This window comes from Malus sylvestris, chromosome 12 (assembly GCF_916048215.2).
Source record: "Malus sylvestris chromosome 12, drMalSylv7.2, whole genome shotgun sequence".
NCBI lineage: Eukaryota > Viridiplantae > Streptophyta > Magnoliopsida > Rosales > Rosaceae > Malus > Malus sylvestris.
This window is the reverse complement of record NC_062271.1, coordinates 2557964-2579892: the sequence shown is the minus strand read 5'-3', so window position 1 is coordinate 2579892 and position 21929 is coordinate 2557964. Positions and strand designations below refer to the sequence as shown.

At 37.2% G+C, this 21929-nt stretch overlaps 3 protein-coding genes across 6 annotated transcripts; 1 reads left to right on the top strand and 2 right to left on the bottom strand.

Annotated features, from left to right (window-relative positions):
• Positions 1-4820, top strand: LOC126593165 (heterogeneous nuclear ribonucleoprotein Q-like). 4 transcript variants are annotated; one of them, XM_050259080.1, is made up of 9 exons: positions 1-154; positions 1687-2130; positions 2209-2325; positions 2540-2680; positions 2777-2950; positions 3412-3619; positions 3707-3888; positions 4200-4285; positions 4468-4820. In XM_050259080.1, the coding sequence occupies exons 2-9, from the start codon at positions 1696-1698 to the stop codon at positions 4601-4603; spliced, it is 1479 nt and encodes a 492-aa protein (XP_050115037.1). In that variant the 5' UTR covers positions 1-154; positions 1687-1695; the 3' UTR covers positions 4604-4820. The 4 variants fall into 4 exon arrangements, with proteins under 4 accessions (XP_050115037.1, XP_050115035.1, XP_050115036.1 ...); XM_050259078.1 differs by having other exon boundaries at positions 1662-2130; XM_050259079.1 differs by having other exon boundaries at positions 1446-2130.
• Positions 4821-4986: 166 nt separating this feature from the next.
• LOC126593166 (F-box/kelch-repeat protein At1g57790-like) lies at positions 4987-7904 on the bottom strand. Its single transcript, XM_050259081.1, has 2 exons — positions 7752-7904; positions 4987-6310 (listed from the first exon to the last, which is right to left on the bottom strand). The coding sequence occupies exons 1-2, from the start codon at positions 7778-7780 to the stop codon at positions 5212-5214; spliced, it is 1128 nt and encodes a 375-aa protein (XP_050115038.1). The 5' UTR covers positions 7781-7904; the 3' UTR covers positions 4987-5211.
• Positions 7905-12636: 4732 nt separating this feature from the next.
• On the bottom strand, positions 12637-14272 carry LOC126592093 (uncharacterized). The gene has a single exon (XM_050257848.1). The coding sequence runs from the start codon at positions 14099-14101 to the stop codon at positions 12917-12919; it is 1185 nt and encodes a 394-aa protein (XP_050113805.1). The 5' UTR covers positions 14102-14272; the 3' UTR covers positions 12637-12916.
• Positions 14273-21929: the final 7657 nt, after the last annotated feature.

Here is a 21929-nt window from a genome sequence, read left to right as displayed (position 1 = left end):
GACGACACTCAAACCTCAAAAGCGATTCCCTTTTCCTTTTCGTTTTCGTTCGTTGGGTTCGAGCTCAGTAAAAAGCTCAGAGCACCGAGTTAGGGTTTCCAAATTGAACAAATTGGTTCCGCAGCTGAATTAATTGTTCGAATCACCGAACCAGGTACTATCAAAGTCTACAGTGTTTTTAATTGGATTTTTCTCTCCAATTTTTGTCTTTTTTTGGGCTTATTTTCGTTGAAATATTCAATTTTCTGTTCTCATTTCTTAATTGGATAACTAAAAATGCAAATGAATGGTTTTTGATTACTTGGGTAGTGTTATTTCTGTGTAGAAATGTAAAGAGGGAATCTGAAAGTAAAATATTTTGCCGAGAAAGGGTTCGAATCGAAACGAATTAAATGTTGGTGGGTTTAGGGAAAAAGAGCCAATGTTAGAAGATTGAAATGCTATTTCCCCAACAACGAAGTCTCCTCTGACGATAATCTATCAGAAAATGAATGACCCTTCAAATGCTCTGCTGTTGTGTGATTCTTCATTCCAATAACTAGTCAATATCCAACCATCGTCAGTTGCTATAGCTTGTTGCCCTTTAACTAGAAAGGGCATCCACCTTTTCGTTCCAGAATTCCTTCTGTCTTCATCCTTTGTCTTTTTTGCGAATTCCGCTTACATATTGTCCATTCCTTTCACAACCCAATGTGAGTCTAGGGCTCCTGTTACCTATTCGTGCCCAACCTATTATCATTATATATCTTTTAAGGTCGTTATCGGTCATTTTACAAATGGGAAAACTTGTAATTAAAATTTTAATTAAAAAGTGGGCGGGGAGATAAACACGGGGTGGGAATAACAGCACTCTAGGGAAATTAAGGTAATTTTGGGGTGGTTGGAATTGTTTACAAGTTCTAAAATTTGAGGCATTTAGTTGTTTTTTAATTGGATGGGATTAAGCAAGGGGCTTGTAGCTTAGTCGGTTAATAGCATTCCCCCTTGCTCCGGAGGTCATGAGTTCAATTCCCCCTCTCCCAATATTGCTTGTATAAGAGAAAAAGAAAAAGAAAAAGTGGGATGGGGTTGGGTTTTCATTTTGTTCTCAAGCTTCTGTATAATCTTGCTTTATTGAAAGTAATAGCCGTCTTTATATTGAAGGGAATGCTAGAATCTGAAAATTTCAGTGCTTTGCAACATGTCAGCCTCTTACTGTTTCAGCTGTAATCTACAATGTGTTATCATATATCTATGATTTCCACTATATGTTGTTTGATTTCTTATTCATGTTTTTTCCCTTTTTGTTTTTGTCCTCTTTGTGCATGAACCTCTCCAGATAGATAGATAAACAATTACACCATCCATTTACTGTCAAATGTCGATATCTAAATATTCGAGAAATTCACTGCTTCATTGTTTGTTTCGCCTGCTGAGCATCACCATCCCCTTGATAAATCATGCAGAATTCTTCTGTTGCTGTCTCTTACTATTTTTACAATATAATGACCCCTTAATTGAAAATCATTGACTTTGCAAGTCCTCGAATCCATACCTCATGGCACAGATTCTTTCGAAATTCTTACCCTGCAACTTCGTTTGGCCTCTCATGTTGTTTCCACCTTCCCATATCTGTATTCTTTCTTCTGTGAATGCTTCTGGCCTCTGTGCTTTCTTCACAGTTGCCTTGCAAGCTTGTCTTTCTAGATATATAAGATGCCGAAAACGAGGACAAATGTTTCTGGGGATGCATCTGAAAGGCTTGTAGAATCTGACGAGCGGGTGGATCTGGAGGGAGACAATGATCCCGAGGAAACAATAGAAGAGGAGGTTGAGTATGAAGAAGTAGAGGAGGAGGAGGAAGTCGAGGTGGAAGAAGAGGAGGAAGAGGAAGAAGAAGATCCTGAAGAGGAGGGTGAGGAAGAGGATGACAACAAGCGACCTGCTACAAAATCTAATGGACAAAAAAGCTCAGATGGTGATGAAGAGATGATCGTTGCTAATGCGGAGGATGAGGAGGAGAAAAAGAAGCATGCTGAGCTTCTTGCTCGTCCTCCGCATGGGTCAGAGGTGTATCTTGGTGGCATTCCTCATGATGCATCCGAAGTGGATTTGAGGGGATTTTGTGAATCTATTGGGGAAGTGACTGAGGTAAGACATATATTGTTGATTGTAAAGCTCTGCTTGTGTCTTTTACATTTAGGCTCATAGAAATCTATATGTTCACAGGTTAGAATAATGAAGGGAAAAGATTCCGGTGAGGCCAAAGGCTATGCTTTTTTAACCTTCAGAAACAAAGAATTGGCCTCTAAGGCAATCGAGGAACTGAATAATTCGGAGTTAAAGGTAATCTCAACTCACTTTTGGTCACTTCTTTTCCGCAAACAATGCTTTTGTAAATTATCGACTCAGGTTTGTGGCGCTACTAATTTGTGCATCTACTTTCATTCGCACTTCTCCTTTTGAGATAAATTACTTGCTCTCCTTATCTTTAATGGAAATTGGAACTAAGGTTTTCATTTCTTGCAACACTAACTTTTCTGCTGTCTTCCATTTATAGGGAAAAAGGATTAAATGTTCGACATCTCAAGCAAAGCATCGGTTGTTCATCGGAAATGTTCCAAGAAGTTGGGGAGAGGAAGATATGAAGAAGGCTGTAACAGATATTGGACCAGGAGTCATTTCTGTGGAATTGTTGAAGGTTTGAGATATATTCTTTAATCTTTTGTTTTGCTTCTTGATGATTTTTCTTGTATCTTGATCTAATTCAGTTTTCGGTTGAATCTTCTTTATACAGGACCCACAGAACTCCAGCCGAAATCGGGGATTTGTGTTCATCGAGTATTATAATCATGCCTGTGCAGAATACTCAAGACAAAAGATGTCAACCCCAAAATTTAAGCTTGACACCAATGCTCCAACTGTGAGCTGGGCTGATCCTAAAAATACAGAATCCTCTGCTGCATCTCAGGTTAGCTGTTGATGCCTTTATCTACACGTCTGCTATTTTATATTATATATATGTTTTTCTTCCACAACATTTTATCACGATTCCTAATTATCTTTCCCGTTTATGGGAGGTTGCATCTCGTATGCATCTGTCCTCAGGTCGTTGTACATACATGCCTAGGCCCATTTAAATTTTTTTTGAAAAAAAAAAAAAAAGTATATTTAGTTAGATGTGAATGGACTAGTTGGCTTCAGATTACTGTTACATGTGCTCCTTTACAGTTCGAAACTTTGAAACTGAAAGTAATTTTGAACTGGAAATGCTCTTTCTTTGTTTTCCTTTCATTTTTGGTATCTGAATACTCCATCGCATTAGACCTCTGACTTCTATGTGCAACATTACGCATGTGGACTTGTTCTCCCTTTGCATTATTAATTGTGGATTTTGCTTGAGTCATGACATCTTTGTTTTGATTGATACAGGTTAAGGCAGTGTATGTCAAGAATTTACCAAAAGACATTACTCAGGATCAGCTGAAGGATCTGTTTGAACATCATGGAAAGATCACAAAGGTCGTTCTCCCACCTGCAAAAGCGGGACAGGAAAAGAGCAGATTTGGTTTTGTGCACTTTGTGGAAAGGGCATGTGCCATGAAGGCATTGAAGAACACTGAAAAATATGAAATTGATGGTAGATTTCTTATGCTCTTTTACTATTCTCAGTAGTCAAACCAAATTTTCAGTAGAGAATCTTAATTCATAATCTTATGTGTCATAGGTCAAGTTTTGGAGTGTTCTCTTGCAAAACCACAATCAGATCAGAAGTCTTCTGGATCATCAACTCAACAAAGGTCAGCCTTACTTCCGACCTACCCACCACGTCTTGGTTATGGCATGGTAGGGGGTAGTCCATATGGCGGTGGCTTAGGTGCTGGATATGGTGGTCCGGGAATTGCGCAAGTAAGGTTTAAATTATAGTATTATTGTGGCATAAAATAAATAAATAAGGTTAACTGTCTGTTAATCTGGACATATTGAACATACGGGGAAACTGCATTTGTATATTATAATAAAGTTAGTCACAAATTAAAAGTATCTTTGTTTATGTAACAATTTTGACAACAGCAACTACACGTCTCTCCCGTGAGACAAACTTCAAAAAGGAAAAAATTTGCTCATTTAATTTCCTAGGATGCTTCCTATGTCGATACTCAGTTTATAGCAAACTTTCTCTGGATATGTTTGCTGATATAGGTCTCAATTTCTTGCAGCCACTGATATACGGTAGGGGACCAACTCCTGCTGGCATGGCAATGATGCCTATGCTTTTGCCTGACGGAAGGATTGGATATGTTCTGTAAGTATTGTTTCTTTTGGTATTTGTTCGCTGCATGTACCGTCTCATAGTCAATTTACGGGCCTGTACAAATCAGTCTCGTATATATTGCCTGCTTATCTCTTGCATATAGAATTTTACACTTTTTCAAGTTCATATTTGTACTCTGCATCCGAAGTTGAACTTTGCGTTTCTTTCTCTAGGCAACAGCCGGGAGTACAACCACAGATGCCTCCACCGCAATCCCGAGGTGGAAGAAGTGGTGGCGGTGGCAGCTCAAGTGGTGGAAGGCAAAGCGGTGAGAGCGGTCGTGGCCGCATTCGCTACAACCCGTATTAATTAGTGAGTTCTGGCTCTTGTTTCGAGAAAACGGAACGAAGATGGCATCTTGGATTGACAATCAGTACTTTGGGCGTATGAAGGAGTGCACACATTTGTGGTTGTGCAGTTGGTTTTAAGTTACAAAATCAAATGTAGTTTGATTCATGCCGATGCCCGTGTAGTATGCTTAAACTAAAACAAGGTTTAGTTAAACTATGAATTTTGTGCCGTTGAATTTCGTTGCTTTTCCGTACGATTCAAGCTCTTCTTCATCCCGAATTTTGTCGTAAAAATGCAATCTCAGCAGCAGTTATGGAAAAGAAAAAATCATAGCCGAAAAGTCGGTGTACAAAAGTGCTTTGTGAATAAGTTTCCAAGAAAACTTGGTAAAAACACAGAGAGAAGCTAAAGTTTACGAACTTAGAAAATGAAGCATTTGTACATCATGTCTGAAAATGTTTACATAACTGGAGATTAACTTGCACATTAAGAAGGAAGTTCGGATTTGAATGAGTTTCTTAAGGAGTATGATTGACCCCAATAAGCAACTTGTTACACATAAAACCATCTATACTATTGCACAACATCCAATTGATCGCGCTGTCGCGAATTATTCACTACAACTTTCACCAATTTAAGGTTGAGAAGTCTTGGGGTGCTTCAATCCAAATCTTCTTAAAAGGATCTTGCTCTCCCCAGTCATGGCAATCCTTGCGAGGGTGGTATCTACAAGAGTCGAGAGAGTAGGATATGCAACACCTTCCGTAGAAGCGGACTTTCGAGAAGTAGACACTGTTTCTCATTATCCCAGGGAGGTCAGTTCTTGCATGAGACGACAAGAAACTCGCAAAGAGTGTCACACCATCGAGGGTCGTCATTTCTTCCCAAACCATGTTTGTCTGATCCAGCTTAAATATAATTGGGTTTTCACTTGAACAAGTATATATAACTAGTATGTTTCCCTCATGCTCTGCCATAAACTTACCTTTCCACCAATTTTTGGCAAAAAAGTTCTCTGGGCACTTGGGTGGAGGAACAGCAAGAACACTCCAACTGCGTTCTTCGGGGTTGAATACCCCTAACCAACCGGTGAGGCTCAGACAATAAAAGACTCCGTTGCAGAAAGCAAGCTTGTTCCAGATGCTACTCACAAAGGGCAAGCGGTTTTGGAAATTAACAGTAGTCCACTCTCTTTCCCCAGGACGACAAGTGCTAATAGCAACAACTGTGGGGCTGATGTGTTTCAACGTAAACAGTATGCAGCTGGAAGAAGTTGGGGCACAGGAGAATGCAACTATCTGATAAGTCAACTCGAATCTTGGTACCTTTATTATCTTGCGAGTGAAGGGATTAAAGAAGAACACACGGTGAGATCTGGGTCTGTATAACAGTAGCCAACCGTCTTTAGTGTAGCAAATCCTAGACCCAGTCAGCTCAGGTAACTCCAAGGAGTAGATTTTGCGCTGCGATGGATCATAGAATTCATACAGGTCACCAAATCTGGGAAAGTACATAAGCAATGGTGATTGGTTGACCACCCGCACCGAAATGGCAGCTGAGTGCCATCTCTTGCACACAACAGATACACGAATATTATCCCGCAGGGTTAAACGAGACACAATGAGTTCCAAAAGTTCAGCAGGAAGGTAAGACCAAGTTTGCAGCTCCAATTTCTCCTTTTTCTTGCTTGCTTTTCTGTTACTGTTTGTGATTGTTTCAGCTAACCTATACATCATAAATTCCAACACAAATATGAGCTGAGTATGCTATAACGAAACGCAAAAGGAAAAAGAATTATTTCCATGAAATTAAGCCGCAGATAGGAATAAATCAACATCATCCGCATATTTAAATTCCTTTCTATTATCAATCCAAATTCTTTAGCATGTAACCGCCAACCCAAATGCCAAAAGCAACCCTTCCCCAAAACAGCCACACCCACCCCAAAACAAAAAAGCATATAAGTCATTTCGGAAATACTAAAGGTTGGACTGTTTCGATAACATATGATTCAGGTTAAAACTACTAAAGAGAAACACACAAGAAATCAATAGTTGTACTGAACTGTACGAATCTGACAAATAAACACACAATCCCCACAACTGACAAGAGAAAAACCTGGTTGTCACTAGTCAACTATCATATTCATTTCCAGCTAACATAAAGGATCGTATGAATCCGTTAAATAAACACAATCCCCACAACCGACAAGAAAAAAACCTGGTTGTAACTAATTAACTACCATATTCATTTCTGGGTAACGTACTGGATGGTACGAATCCAACCAATAAACACAATTCCCAAAACCAACAAGAGAAAAACCTGGTTGTAACTAATCAACTATCACATTCTTTTCGGGTAACATACAACGTGCGAATCTGACAAGCGAACACACAATCCCCACAACCGACAAGAGATAAACCTGGTTGTAACGAATCAACTTCATATTCTTTTACCCTATTTTTTTGGGTAACGTACAAGATCGTACTGGTACTTTTGCTTAAGCAAGATAGGCAAACAAGTAATTAATGAACCTATGACATAATGAGCTCATATAAAAAAGAAAATATGATCATACAAGAACCACTAAAAACCCTTACCTTGGATGCCCAAATTTATCAAAAAATTAAAATGAGCACAACATGAAACCGAAAACCCTGAAATTGCTTAGAATTCAATCAATTTAACATTTTTCCATAATTAAAGCCTACCCTTTGTTTCTTGATATTACTACATTCCACCCTATGATCTAACAATGGCTGGGGTTTTAACAAATTTAACAGCCGAGTCGAAATTTTCAATTGTGACTCTTGAATCCAATTTTAAACAAATTCAACCTAATTTTTTTATCCTAAATCAATTAGACATTCTATTAAAAAACTCACGTAACCCCAACTTCACCAAGACCCTAAATTCACAATCTTGCCAGACATAAACCCTACTCCAAAAACCCATCAAAATTCTCACAATTGGCATCAATTTTCATCAATTAAACCTAATTCTTACTTAAATACATTTGGGTTTCAACCATAAAACCTAAATTGATCCAATTCCTAAAATCCTCACAATCATTTCCAAAATCCTGAGTGAAAGAACAAAGAAATGAAACATGCAAATTACGAAATGCTTTCACTGAGAAATATAGAATTGAGAATTCAAATCTTACGATTTCAGCTTCCTCTTTCTTCCGCCCATGGCGAGAACCCAATGTCACTGCCGTTTAGAGAGAGAGAGAGAGAGAGAGAGAGACGCAGGGAGAGAGAGGAGAGAGAGTTTGGGGGAGGAGGGATGTGAGTTATATTATTACCACTCTCGGCACCACTTGCATAGAAAACAACACGTGTGAGCTGGTCGGTCAAGCTGAATCGGGTGCACGCGTCTCCAACGTTTTACAGTGGCTACCACGAATCACCAAGCGACAACATATAAAATATTTTTAATTTATATAATGTGGCAGGTTTTAATTGTTTGCAGCTCGTGAGGTAATTTGGAGGATTTCTCAGGTGAAAGAACCGCAGTACAATCAGTGGAATCGGATGCCGTCTTGTTACTGTGTCTGTGTGAGTGAGTGTGCGGTTCGTTTTTGTATGGGCGCTGTTGATTGTCAGAATTACTGTACTGCACAACAAACTGACTACAACCGTTTTGCATGGAGGGGGATTATCGGAGTCCTAATTTGTGTCTTAAACTCTTTCATTTTACTTGAATAGTTACGATTAAATCACGTTGATATTTTATATTGATTTTTTTTATAAAGATAAAAAGCAAATTGCGAGAAGAGAAGAGGAAAGGGAATAGGAATAAGAAGAAAAAGAATCCTAATCTATTTTTCATGTAAAAATATAACCGACACTATTCTTGGGCGCGCGGAAATATCTTGTCAGTGAAAATTTGAGTTAAGCTCCGTAATAAAGTAGTCTTATTTGAGCAATGTAAAATCATAGTTCGAACAATTGATTTTGAAGTTATCATATTCGGTTAAAAATTCATCAAAGTCAAAAATCACGTCATTAATTTGACCACGTTCGGGTATTCCTCTTTACTTATAAATCTTACTATTGAATCTCGTAGATAGCAAGTTTGAAACCAACCTGCCAACCCCATATTGTAAATTTTCCTTGCATAAAATTAAAAAATTCATTTGATTATTGTTGTGAATATTTTTCATTATTTATAGATTAATTACTATGTTTGTCTATTTATAAAATAAAAATTAATAATTGAACTATTTTTCAATTTGATCAAAATTTTTGTAGTATATGTTACGAAGTGGGCCAAATTTAGTTATTATTGAAGCAAAATTGACTAAATTTTGACTAATATTGATAAGATTGTTGTAGGCCTATTTAATTGAGAAATTATTCAAAGGGAGAGAGGGGAGGGGTGCGGCGGCAAGGAGAGAGAGAATTGGGTTAGTTTGAGGTGTATTTTGAAGTGTGTTATCTCACCTCATTGTACCTTTATTTATAATAGTAGAAAGGTAAATTGTCGTAGCTTCTTGTTGTAGCTATTATTGTTGCTCCTTGGGTTCTTACCGTTGCTGCTGGTACAATTGATCGAGAAGTTTATAGCTTTGTACGTCTTGGCAATAAAGAAGAAATAAAGGTAACTAATATTTTTTTTTAAAGAAAAGTTAACTTCGTTTAATCGCATCGAAAATCCATGATTAATATGTATACTAAATTGTAGGGTTATGAATTCAACCTGCAACATTCAATGGCGAAGCTACGAGAGGGCGAGGAGTGGCGGCCGTCAGTCCCCACGTCGGAAATCAAGCCCAGGAGCGGTGGTTCCATCCCTTCGGTCTCGTCGGAAGTGATGAAATTTCGTGTGGTTTTCTGGCGTTTTGAGTTTCCCTGCTCTATCGCACCACAGGCTGATTGTGAGCTCTCTTTTTTTTCCAAAAAAAGAAATACCTAGGCCAAAGAAAGGAGGAACAAAGATCTGCATTTTGCACATTCTGCAAATGGAGAGGTTTTGACGAAGAAGAAGAGAAAGAAAGAAGAGAGAGACTTTCTCTCTCTCCCATCCCACCCCACGTGCAATTACAATTTGTTTTTTTTGTTTTTTTTTAACTAGTGACCAATCAATTTGTGCCACCCAACTTGTTATTACTTATTTATATTAGAATTTGTTTTGTTTTTTAATTATTATCCAATTAATTTGACCACTCTTCCAATATTTTTTAAGCCACTTATTTAACACTGTTATTTATCTTAAAATTTACTATAAATTTATATGAGCTTCAAAAAATAATTTGTAAAATATTAAGAACTCGTAATTATTTGTTTTTTTTTTCTCTTACCATCAAATTCAACAAAGTAATAAAGAAAATTTGTTAATATTTTTATATTATATGTTTTATAATCAATGAGTTTTGGATATTATATGGTGTATAATAAATAGACAATTATTTATATGGTATATAATAAATTTGTTCAAATTTGCCTAGGTCCTTGCCTAAGTGTAAAGTCATGTTCACCACCTGACTAGAGCTTTGCATCTTTTTAAACTTTACTAATTATACAGTTAAATAATAGGACGATACAACAAGAAACGGTGCTAAATCATCCTTCAAATAATATTGTTGTTCAAACCCTACTTCGACTATTTTGAGTAGTCCAAATCCTCTTGAATATTTCGGTTAGTGTAAATTCTCCTATAAATATTACGGGTAATCCTAGACTTAGATCTCAAATGAATGTTCACATTTTTCCAGGACCCTAAACTTTTTAAATTTCGCCCCTCCCCTCGAGAATTTCTGGCTTCGCCACTGGCAACATTCATAGGGTCCTTACCAACTCCAATCAGCAAATGATGCCGCACTTCATGGGGTAAACTTCGTCGATGGGGTGAAGCACGTCGAGGCAAGGTATGTTTTCTTGCACAGTTGCACACACATTATTTTTATTCGTCAAGTTAGTAACTTCAATACTTATTGACAGTATGTTATTTACAGATTTTGCCGAAATGGTACACTCAATCATGATGAGAGGAAAGATTGTGGTTTGTATCATGGATAAAATCGACGACGATGTAATGGAGAAAGCAAAGGTCGTAAAAGAAGGCGGAACCGTTGGAATGATTCTCATTGATCAATTTGATAACTTTAACGAGCATCTTCCTTCTTTTGATCTCCCTACTTCGGTAATTAGTAGCATGGAAGGACGCAAACTTTCTGATTATATGGCTACGATAAGGTTTGCATTTCATTCATATTTATAGTGGTTTGTTTGCAGATGCATAATAGTTTGGACTTGTTTGACTAATTGTTTGATTTTCCAGACGCCCGATCGCAAGTATCTTGGAGACTCGGGAAGTAATTGGAGTAGAACTGGCACCAAAGATGGCGTTGTTTTCGTCGAGAGGACCTAATTCTGTAACACCTGACATCATCAAAGTTAGCTTGCAATTACTTGTTTACCAAGGAATAAAAGAACTATTAGAGTTGAAATTTTCTTGCTGCAAAAGCAGTCTTGTGATTTTTTTGATCTCTATGTCCAGCCTGACATCACTGCACCAGGAGTCAACATTTTAGCAGCAGCGCCACCGAGTAAAAATCAAGCCGTCGATGCACTTTCGTACAACATGCATTCAGGTACTTCAATGGTGTGTTCGCACGTCGCGGGTGTTGCAGCAGTTCTAAAAGCTTAATACTAGAAATGGAGTCCTGCGGAAATAATGTCCGTCTTAATGACTACAGGTGTATTTGTTACCTTGATAAAAATTATTGATCAAATTCCTAACAACTTAAACTTCCGCTGTCTAATATTCTAGCGGTTGTCTAACATGTTATCAGATTTCCATTCTTATGCAGCTAAAACCAAGGACAACCGGAAATACCTTTCGCGATCGGTCTGGTAAAACTGAAGCAGCACCCTGAGACATAGGATCCGGGAATCCTGATAACGCATTCAATCCCGGCTTACTGTACGATTTTGAACTGGACGACCTGCTGCATTTTTATGCTCCCAGTCATTCTAGACCCCAACTCGAAACGCTTACAGGGTAGCCTATACCTTGCAGTTCTGTACCTGTTCCTCCATACTTTCTCAAATCTCAACTACCCTTCCATCGGCATTGGAGCTATGAGCGGACATATGTCAATTTATCGAACGGTGACCTTCAAAGGCGGACGAAAGGACCCACAGATATTCAAAGTCTCTGTTGATTCTCCTCCGGATGTTACCTGAGGTGCTTGATTTTTCTGATCGGGTAAAAGAGGCAAATTACATGGTTGATTTCTATCCAAGAAGATTTTCGGGTCTCGTCCATGGCAGCCTAACTTGGAGTGATGGACTCAGTCATCCTGTTAGGAGTCCAATTCTCCTTAACCTTGTTAAGGAATCAGTATTAGAGAAGTTGCATATATTTTTTAGATTTATATCTGTGTAGGAATTTAAGGTTAACTAGGGAGATTTTCGGATCTGTTTTCTTTTATGTTTAGGTAGGAAGAGTATTTGGTTCTGAAAAATTCTTTTAGCTATGGATAGTACTTGCATCCCCCAATGTGGAGATGCACATATCCCTACATTTACAAATAACGTATCTTAATTGAATAAATCAATTATCGGAACTGTTCAATTTCTGAATCCTCATTCGACTACAAACAATCATTTCAATCGAAGATCATTTAGATTTTGCATCAAGAAAGGTCGTTCAAGATAAGCAATAATAGTTTTCTCAATTCTCAGGTCGATCCTCTGAAATAATCTACCAAATCGAAGGATTGTATCTAACTCTTTGATTGTATCTACCCCGTCATATGAAGCCTCAATTATCTAACTTCAGCTTCTTCTTTTCTTGTCATTCCCGCAACATTCCAAATATGTTATCAAGATGTTGTCTCGATAATCAAGGCTTTCCTGATCATCACCACCCATGTCGAAATCTAATAGGGGACTGCTCCAACACCACACACGTTCCCATTTCTTGGAAAGAATTACTCATAGGAATGGGGGTTTTGGTGGGAAGAATTTGACTCCTAACATGACGACTGAATCCATCACTCCAAGTTAGGCCGCCATGGACGAGACCCAAACCTTCTCGGATAGAAACCAACCCTGTAACTTGCCCTTTTTCACAACACCAGAAAAATCCAACAAAGCAGGATTTCAACTTACAAAACAGGAAACTGTATATAATTCGTGGAAATCCAGCATCTTAAGTTAAAAAAAAAAAAAAATCTTGAACTACAAATCCAGCATCTAAAGGGGCCTAAAACACACTTTAGAATCCCACTAATCAAATAAAAACAATCCTTGTTCTGCCTTCAGAAAACCAAAGATTTCGTAAACACGAAAACCTGAAAATCTGTCAATGGAATTACAATTAGCAGCAACAAATTGGGCAGTGGATCAAACCATTCTCATTACATTCACCACATTTTACCATCCTCTTTCGCAACTCATCCAAAACCTTGCAGCTTCCATTGCATACCATGCACATCACGAATCTCATTCCGGCACAGCCCTTGCATCCCATGACCGCCCTTGGAATCCCATCAAACAGAACCCCAAGCTTCCCTTCCTCCTCCAACTTCACCACCTCGTCGGCGCCACCAATCAACCTCCCCTTCACAAACACAAGTGGAACCTTAACCTCCTTGGTACCCATTAGTCCCCTTATCTCCTCCTTAAAACCCGAATCCATAGATATATCGCGCTCGAGGACATGAATGAGGTGTGACTCCACGATGGATCTGACGTTGTTGCAATCCTCAAAAGTCTTCCTAATTCCTCTGAGTGTAGTTGTGTACACAACCACAGCATTTTCTCCCCCCGGTGGGCATTTTTTCTCGAATAATTGCAGCATAGACTCCGAATCCTTGGACGAATTCCTCAATTTTCGGGGCTTTGGTGACGGCGGAACCATCCTCTTGATCTGCTCTTTCTCCTCAGATATTTCCTTTTCGTAAGAAGCAACAAGTTCCGGATCAAACAGGGGACTAAAACTCCTCTGCGACGAATCGCTGCCAAAGCTTTGCCTTTTCGCCGCAACAGGCGACCCTTTTACGCTGGGGCTCCAATTCAACATCTTCTTACACGAATTCTCGCCGCCATTTTTCTGCTTCAGAACATGTTTCGGGCTATAACCCAACGCATTAACATTCACCACTCTTCCTTTACTGTTCTCCTTCCCTCCGAATCGCTTTGATTTCATCGGCGACCCGATCTGATTCAACAACTTGAACGGACTCCTCGAATCGAAATCCGCAAACCCGCGAAGCAGAGCACGCGATTTCGGGCTCTTCTTGGCCGGATTCGAGATGGGCATTCCTTCTTCGAGCCCCTCCATGAGTTCCCAAGCGTTGATAACCTCCGGATCTTCGCGGGGCGGCGAAGATTTCTCCACCCTCTTACTCTCCTCAGCGCCGTCTTTGGTGGATTGTGGGTCATTTTCAAGGTTCAGGACGCCGTAGGTGCTGGAAGTGAGAGAGACGACGTGGTTGATGACGTATTCGCCGCCGCCATTGTTATCTTCTTTCTTGAACAGTTTCGATGAAACGCAGCCCATTGACGAGTGGGGTTCTCTCTCTCTCTCTCTGTCAATGATTTCTCTGTTTCTATGTTTTCTGATTTGAAGCAATGCTTGTGGGGTATTGGATTGAGGATTGGGGAAGGCGAAGTGGAAGTTTTTCTTTTGATGTGGTTTGTGAATCTTAACGGTTACCTTGTCGGCCAACGGGCCTCAACGGTCCGAAAATTCGAAAGACATCGAGTATTTTTTGTAGGGAAGTCCTTGTCGTCTTTTGTTATTCGCTAATTTATATCTTGTATTTCCTGTATTTATGTATTTGACCCACAAACTTTTGCTTGCTTGCTGCCCTTTTTTTTGGAACTTTAACGAAAAACTCACGGTACTGTTTACTTTAATGAAAAATCACAATTTTACACTAAAAAGTCAATTATGATACTATTCACTTTACCCTTTATTTTGTTTTTATTATTAAAACTCAAAGTTTTCAAGCTCTTTTTATTAGTTTTTTTTTTTTTTTGTGCTCGAAAGAAAAAACATTTGATATGTTGCACAAGTGGAAATATTTTGTTCTAAACTTTTAATTCATGTCAATGTCTCATCACATTATTAGCTTTATCAAATATTTCTTCAAATTTAGACTTCTTTCTATTAAGTTTCAATTTCTGTTTTTTTGAAATATGTATTTTCTATTAAACTATTCTTTTTGAAGAAGAATTTCAACTTGGTTATGAAAGCATGAACATACTACTTTAGCAAACTGACATAACTTGTGAATTAATATTTTGTGTTTGATTCCCCCTTTTCACTATATCACTTTTATTAAAAAAAAAGACAGTGACACAAGTGATTAACCAAAATTGTTCCCTAGAGGATTGCTAGATTGATTTCCAACCAAAAAAATAGTTGGTAAGATTGGCTAGCTAGGAATTGAAAGATGTGGATAAAAGAGTTGGTAAAACAACTGGTTGAAGCAAGATATGCCGGAATTTTTAGGTTTGGAGTGGTAATAAGGAGAGCATTTTGGGTTCCTTCTGGACCACAATTCTGGCTTCGTCACTGTGAATTCATATTTTCAAATATAGAGTGGAGTGTAAAGTGGGTTTTCAATTAAGCAATATTAATTACTGGATAGATATCTTAAATCAGTAGCCTGTTGAATGAAATATCTTAAATCAATAGCCTGTTGGATAAGCACTCATAAAGGAAATCATGAGTCTTGTGTAAATTTGGTGGAACTTTTGAACCAATTTTATCCATTAATCAAACTTCATAAATCACAGAATACAAAATTGGGAATGCAAAGACTTACATTCTAAGACGGTTAGACGGTATCTATTGATGCCGTTTAATCGTCTAAAAATTTATAGGTCTAAAAATATAATGGTTCGAAGGGTACATTCTTAAACAATTATATCCATTTTTTTAAGTTTCTTCTCCAATGCAAATGCTTGCATTCTTAGAGGGTTAGACCTATATTCTTACATTTTGATTTTTAAGATTTCAGTCTAAATTATCTAGTGTGCATTGGAGATGTCTGAAAAAACAAATAAAAACTTCAATAATTGTTGTACCATGTTTAGGAAGAGCCTCTTATTGTATTCTAAACCCTAGCTATTTTACACCCTCTTCATGTACAATGTAATTCACCTGATTATGTAGTGGAAACAAAAACTACCCCAACATGAACGTAACCCCAACTTTGAATGAACCACATATATCTTGTGTTCTTATGCTTGTGTAATCTTACGGCTAGATCTAAATTGGTTCACATTTGTGCATCAACCATTATCAAGAACTGTTTGAATATGGACATTTCAAAATTTTAGCACAAAAGTTAAACAATGGCGGTTTTAGCAATTTAAAACATGCATGATTGAGTTTAAGCAATAAGTCACAATCGTTTTTCCCTTTTGGTTTGTCCATTATTTTGTTTAAGGAAGAATGATGCTATATATATCTTTTCTCACTGCATGCAGAAGCAGGTCCCAAGCTCCAGCTAGCTTGATCCTTAATTCTTTCCCTCTCCTTTTTGAAAAGGTATGAAATCCATATCTTCAAATTTCAATATGATCATCTAGAAACCTTTTTATGGTGGTGCAACTTAAATAAAAGCTTGATGCGATTGTATAACCACTGCCCTTAAAAGTGCAGTAGTGCTTTACTTTTGAGTTTTTACTCTATTCCTAAGATTGTTTGGTTGAGAACATCGAGGAGATTCTTTCAAAAGTGAGACTTTTTACATAATCTCTATCAACTCATGTTTTTGGCACAATATTTATAATGTTGGTACAAAAATTGGCGTTAAATTGTGATCAGGTGTCAGAAAATCCATGGTTAGTCATATATTGAGAGAGTTTCCTTAACATTTCTCTTACTGGTTTGGTTTTCTGTAAGGAGAATTTAGGGTCATAATTTGATACCTTATGGGGTCAAATTTTTTTTGGTTTTCTATGTATTAATTAAGTTACTTTCCCTAGGGTTTTACAAATATCCAGCAAGTCAATTCTTAAAAAACAAAAACAAAATGTTGGACAATATCCACTCTCTTAAGTATTAATTAGGGTAACATTTTTTAGGTCTAACTACGTTTTACACCCTTTAGGTCCGAGTTGACTTTTATAATGGGACTATGAGATTTCATATTTTTCACATTGCACAGGTATTGAAGTTGTATCCATTTACAATTTTTTGTCGCCTCGAATATTTATTAACCATTAAATTAAAAAGATTTTTTTTTTCTTTGTTGTGCAAATGTAGTTTACAAGTTAGCCCATGTAAAGGTCTTAAGCTCACATTGTTATCAATTTAATAAATTAACGTGCAATCTAGGCTGAAGACAAAAAATTGATACTTTCAATATCTTATGGTGAGAAAATTAAAACTTTGTAACTCATTTTGAAAATTGTTGGAAATTATATATTGTAATATTAATTTATATTATTTAATATTTGTATGAATGAAAAATAAGAGTCAAGTGTTATAGTTGAATTCAAATTCATGAGTTGCATTTGTTCATTGGAACTTTAGGCAACAATCACAATGTTTCAAAAGGGATGACTTGAGTTCTATATAAACTCAAGCATCCCACATGTCTAAAAAAAATTAAGAGAAGAGTTTTTCCAATGTCTTTTATTCTTTGTTAATCAAATTTTGAATCATGCCTTGGGAGTACGGAATATATGAAGTTTACCAGAGTCCGAAGATTGAAGTGTTTTGACTTCGGATTATAGACTGTTGAATCTTGGAAGACAAACGCCTATTAAACTACAAGCACAAGAGTAGAAGCAGAATTCTGTCTTTAGAACATTGCATTTATGCAAGCTTAATCTCCAAGTTTGTCAGTATTTCTTATTTTATATTTAGTTGTTTATATTAATCTCGTATATTACTAATGTTGTGATTTTCTTTATAATTATTATTATTTGAATTTTTGTGTTATTTTCATATTTTCTAATATTGCTCCAACATAAAATCACTGCAAATTTAAAGAGTAGTTAACCCGTTAACCCAATATTTTGAGGTAAACTCCAAACACATACATTCTTTATTTTATTGCTCCTTTGAACAATATCAAAGGGAACAATCACAATTATCCAATATCCACATATAAGAGATAGAGTTATGTGTTAACATTAATCTACTCAAGGTGACTACAGGTGCAACTAAAATTTGTATTCATATATATAATTACATATATTGCCCTATATATAATTTAAACAAATCTTGTAACCTCTTTTCGGACAAATATTAATTTCATGATCGATGATTCGAATTCACAATTCAACAGAACATGTATTATTCATAACATATTAAAATCATGTATTATTTTAGGGAATTTTAACGAAAAGCTCCCGATACTGTTCACTTTAACAGAAAAATCATATTTTTACACTAAAAAGTGAATTCTAGTACTATTCACTTTACCCTTTATTTTGTCATTTTCATTAAAACTCAAAGTTTTCAAGTCATTTGCATTAGTTTTCCTATTATTTTATTACTAAGTGCACTTTGGGCTTCCCCATATTCCTCCACATACACACATATATATGGAAAAATTAGGTTCCCATCCTTATTTTTCCTACTCCATTTATTAAAACCTTATTCTTTTTCAATTTTTGATCAAGATCCCTAGATTTTAATAAACATCATTAATTATTTCAATAATAAAATATTTTTATTTCTAAATATATTCATTTAGTGTTAGAAACATTATATTCATTTAGATTTCTAAATATATCCATGGCTAATTTTTTAGGCTAAATAGCCAAAATAGTTCCTGAGATTTGCATAACTCATCGCTTTGGTCCCTAAAATTTCAAATCGATAAAAGTGGTCTCTGAGATTGTCCACCATCCATCATTTTGGTATTTCCGTTAAAAACTCCGTTAAGTGTCCCGGAGCTCTTGGCCGGAAGTTTGGGCAATTTTCAAAGCTTCGTAACTCAATTGTTTCTTAACCAAATTCGACCCATAATATATCAAAATGAAGATAGGAAAGTGTAGAATAAGATTATACCTATTTGGAAGTCCAATGGATGCTGGAGATGGCCGGAAAATAGCCTCAAAGTTGACTGGTCCGAGGGAAAACTGGAAAATTCGCCAGAAACTGGGTAAACTTTAAACGTTCATAACTTCTTGAATACTCAACGAAATCAAGTGATTCAAAAACGAAAATCATACTTCTTGACAAGATAAAGAGAATGGTATCTCTTTAGATGGCTAAATCGCCGTGGTTTTTTGGAAAACGGCTCAAAAGTGGCTAACTCGAGACCAAGATAGCCACTTTCAAGTCGTTTTCTAGCCACACCACTGCATGTTAGCCGTCGAAAAAGATACCATTCTCTTCATTGCATTGATAAGTATGATTTTTGTTTTTGAATCACTTGATTTCGTTGAGTATTGAAGAAGTTATTGACGTTTAAAGTTTACCCAGTTTCTGGTGAGTTTTCCAGTTTTCCTTCGGACCAGTCAACTTTGAGTCTATTTTCTAGCTATCTCCAGCAGCTCTTGGGCTTCCAAATAGGTATAATCTTATTCTACACTTTCATATCTTCATTTTGATATATTATGGATCGAATTTGGTTAAGAAGCGATTGAGTTACGAAACTTTGAAAATTGTCCAAACTTCCGGCCAAGAGCTCCGGGACACTTAACGGAGTTTTTAACGGAAGAACCAAAATGATGGATGGTGGACAATCTTAGGGACCACTTTTATCGATTTGAAATGTTAGGGACCAAAGTGATGAGTTATGCAAATCTCAGGGACCATTTTGGCTATTTAGCCAATTTTTTTATCATATATTTTTATTTTTAGTTTGTACCCATTTTTAATTGCAACTTTTTCTTTTAATTTATTCCAATTTTCTTTTCAGTTTTAATTTGTATCCATATATTAATTCATTTTTGTGCCAATTTTTTTTTATTTGTATTTGTACCCATATTTTTAATTTAGGGTTAATCTCAGTTTACTACCCTAAAGTTTCTTGGTTTTCAACATTTGGTACATAAAGTTTTTTTCATCCCAGTTTGGTACCTAAAGTCTTGATTATGGGATGCTTTCATACATCCGTTAAGTTTTTCGCCAGAACCTGCGTTAACTAATGACGTGGGACCCATGTGGACATTGACTGGCACCATGTGTCATTATGGGCCCACGTAAATATTTAAAAATTAAAAAAAAATGTATCCCCTCTTCTAACCCTAGTTATCAAGCCCCAAAACAATTTTTTTTTCTGGGCCGCTCCGCACCCCCACGACCCCCTCCCTCATTCCCTTCTTTCCTTTCTTTCATTTCTCTCATCTGCACCCACCCTCCCTGCACACTCACGCCAATGGGGATTTTAAGTGACCCATTCACGGATATAGCAATCGTTGGCACCGTTCTGGTGCCTGTGGCGGTGATGATAGCCAACTCAGCGTGCTCTAGAAGCCACTATTTTGCATCTCCATCAGACTTGTGCCTAAGCTCCCGGGTCAGTTGTAAGATCCGAGCCGCACATGTGGTAGGCATTCGGATCATCCGTCCCTGCCCTTCAACCTTTGTGTGACGTCATTGGTCGACGCTCTCATCGGCGTGTGCACTGCCACCGTCATAGGTACGTCCTGCTCCTGCTTAGGCGGTGTCGTGAGAGCCTGATGGGGGTCAGCGGGGTCTTCTAGGTTGGCGTCGATTCCGAGATCGGTTGCTGAGGCGTCTTCATCTTGCTCTCGGTCTCGTTCATGTTGTTGTTCTTCTTGAATCAAGGGAACCCAGTTGAGAAGAAGCACATCCAGCGTATCCCAGTAGGTAGAATAAGAGATTTGAAGTTGCAGAAAGAAAAACTGTGGGGGCAGAACAGAGAGTGGAGGGAAAAACTTCATTTCTCTCATTTGCACCCACCCTCCCCGCACACCTAGGTTCAAATTGGTCTTTATCCAAGAAGGGAGGGAAGGGGTTGTGGGGGTGAGGAGTGGCCCAGAAAAAAAAAAAGTTTTGGGGCTTGATAGCTAGAGTTAGAACTTAGAAGAGAGGATAAAAAAAAATTTCAATTTAAATTTTTAATATTTATGTGGGCCAATAATGACATGTGGTGCCCTGTCACTATCCACATGGTTGCCACGTCATCAGTTAATGGAGATTCTAACGAAAAACTTAACGGATGTATGAAAGTGTCCATAATTGAGACTTTAGGTACCAAACTGGGACGAAAAAAAACTTCATGTACCAAATGTTGAAAACCAAGAAACTTCAGGGTAGTAAACTGAGATTAACCCTTTAATTTATTTCTACCCATTTTTAATTTTGCTAAATGTGATACACCCCGACCCGGAATGTCCACCTGGACTTCAAATCAAGCTGTACTGGCTGACACCCAGAGGGTGACGATGCCACAAAGTGTAGTGATGTGGAACATGTGAATAAATTTAAACCTAAAAGTGCCTAAATATAAGAGTGCGCTTGTGAGAGTGAATGAACCCATTTCACACGTGATGTTTGAGTATTAGTAAAGTACAGTAAAGTAGGAAGAGAATTATATCAACGAAGGTAACCACTTATACCAAGATTTGCCAAGAATCCTCGTCGATATGAAAACTTAGCTAATAAAACCTGAAAGGGAGAAAAACAAGGGTGAGTGGGCCTAAAAATAAGGTTTTGTAAAAACCTTTTTGAAACATAATAACCTCTCGCCGTAAAACAAGTATAGTTTCCAAAAATATACATACTACGTATAGTAAGAAAGTACTTACCATAGCCTGCAGTAGCTCAAGAATTAAATACGGCACAATATTTCGTAAGTAAATGCATGACATTCGTAATCAACATAATCTCGTATAAGCAAACATCTCATATCGAGTGCTCATCGACACATGCTGATACACGAGTTCATGCAGATGTATTCTGACATGAACATGATTGGATGTAACAATGATATACGCTCTAGTACTACAATCACGTGAAGACTGACTCTATGCGTAGCACATACGAGTCGGAGTTGCCTATTGCAACTTGTACGATAGGACTGGCACCTACAATGAACCCAAAGTGAGCATATGGTGCGATGTGCACATACACATGAAAGACTGGCCTTGGCATAGGCGAGTACTAACACTGGTGCAACAAACAATGAGTAGATAATATAAATATAATCATGCCAGGACAATTCAACAATTCTAGTAGATATAACACTATTCTTGACCATAAATGTAATTAAGGCATCATCGTATAGTAAGCTTACATGTGCATCTCGTAGGATTATTTTGTCATTTCCCAACAATAAAGCATTTCTTATAAACATTAATTTAATCATGGCAATCACGTAGAGGATTTATTAATATATGTATATATATATATATATATATATATATATATTAAAGAAAAGACCCAC

Bases quoted from the DNA above. Each gene is read 5' to 3' on its own strand.
- LOC126593165 (XM_050259080.1), top strand. From the start codon at position 1,696: ATGCCGAAAACGAGGACAAATGTTTCTGGGGATGCATCTGAAAGGCTT. The intron at 2,681-2,776 runs GTTTGAGATATA...TTCTTTATACAG, and splicing joins TTTCTGTGGAATTGTTGAAG to GACCCACAGAACTCCAGCCG. The intron at 2,951-3,411 runs GTTAGCTGTTGA...TGATTGATACAG, and splicing joins AATCCTCTGCTGCATCTCAG to GTTAAGGCAGTGTATGTCAA.
- LOC126593166 (XM_050259081.1), bottom strand. From the start codon at position 7,780: ATGGGCGGAAGAAAGAGGAAGCTGAAATC. The intron at 6,311-7,751 runs GTAAGATTTGAA...TATGATGTATAG, and splicing joins AGAAAGAGGAAGCTGAAATC to GTTAGCTGAAACAATCACAA.
- LOC126592093 (XM_050257848.1), bottom strand. From the start codon at position 14,101: ATGGGCTGCGTTTCATCGAAACTGTTCAAGAAAGAAGATAACAATGGC.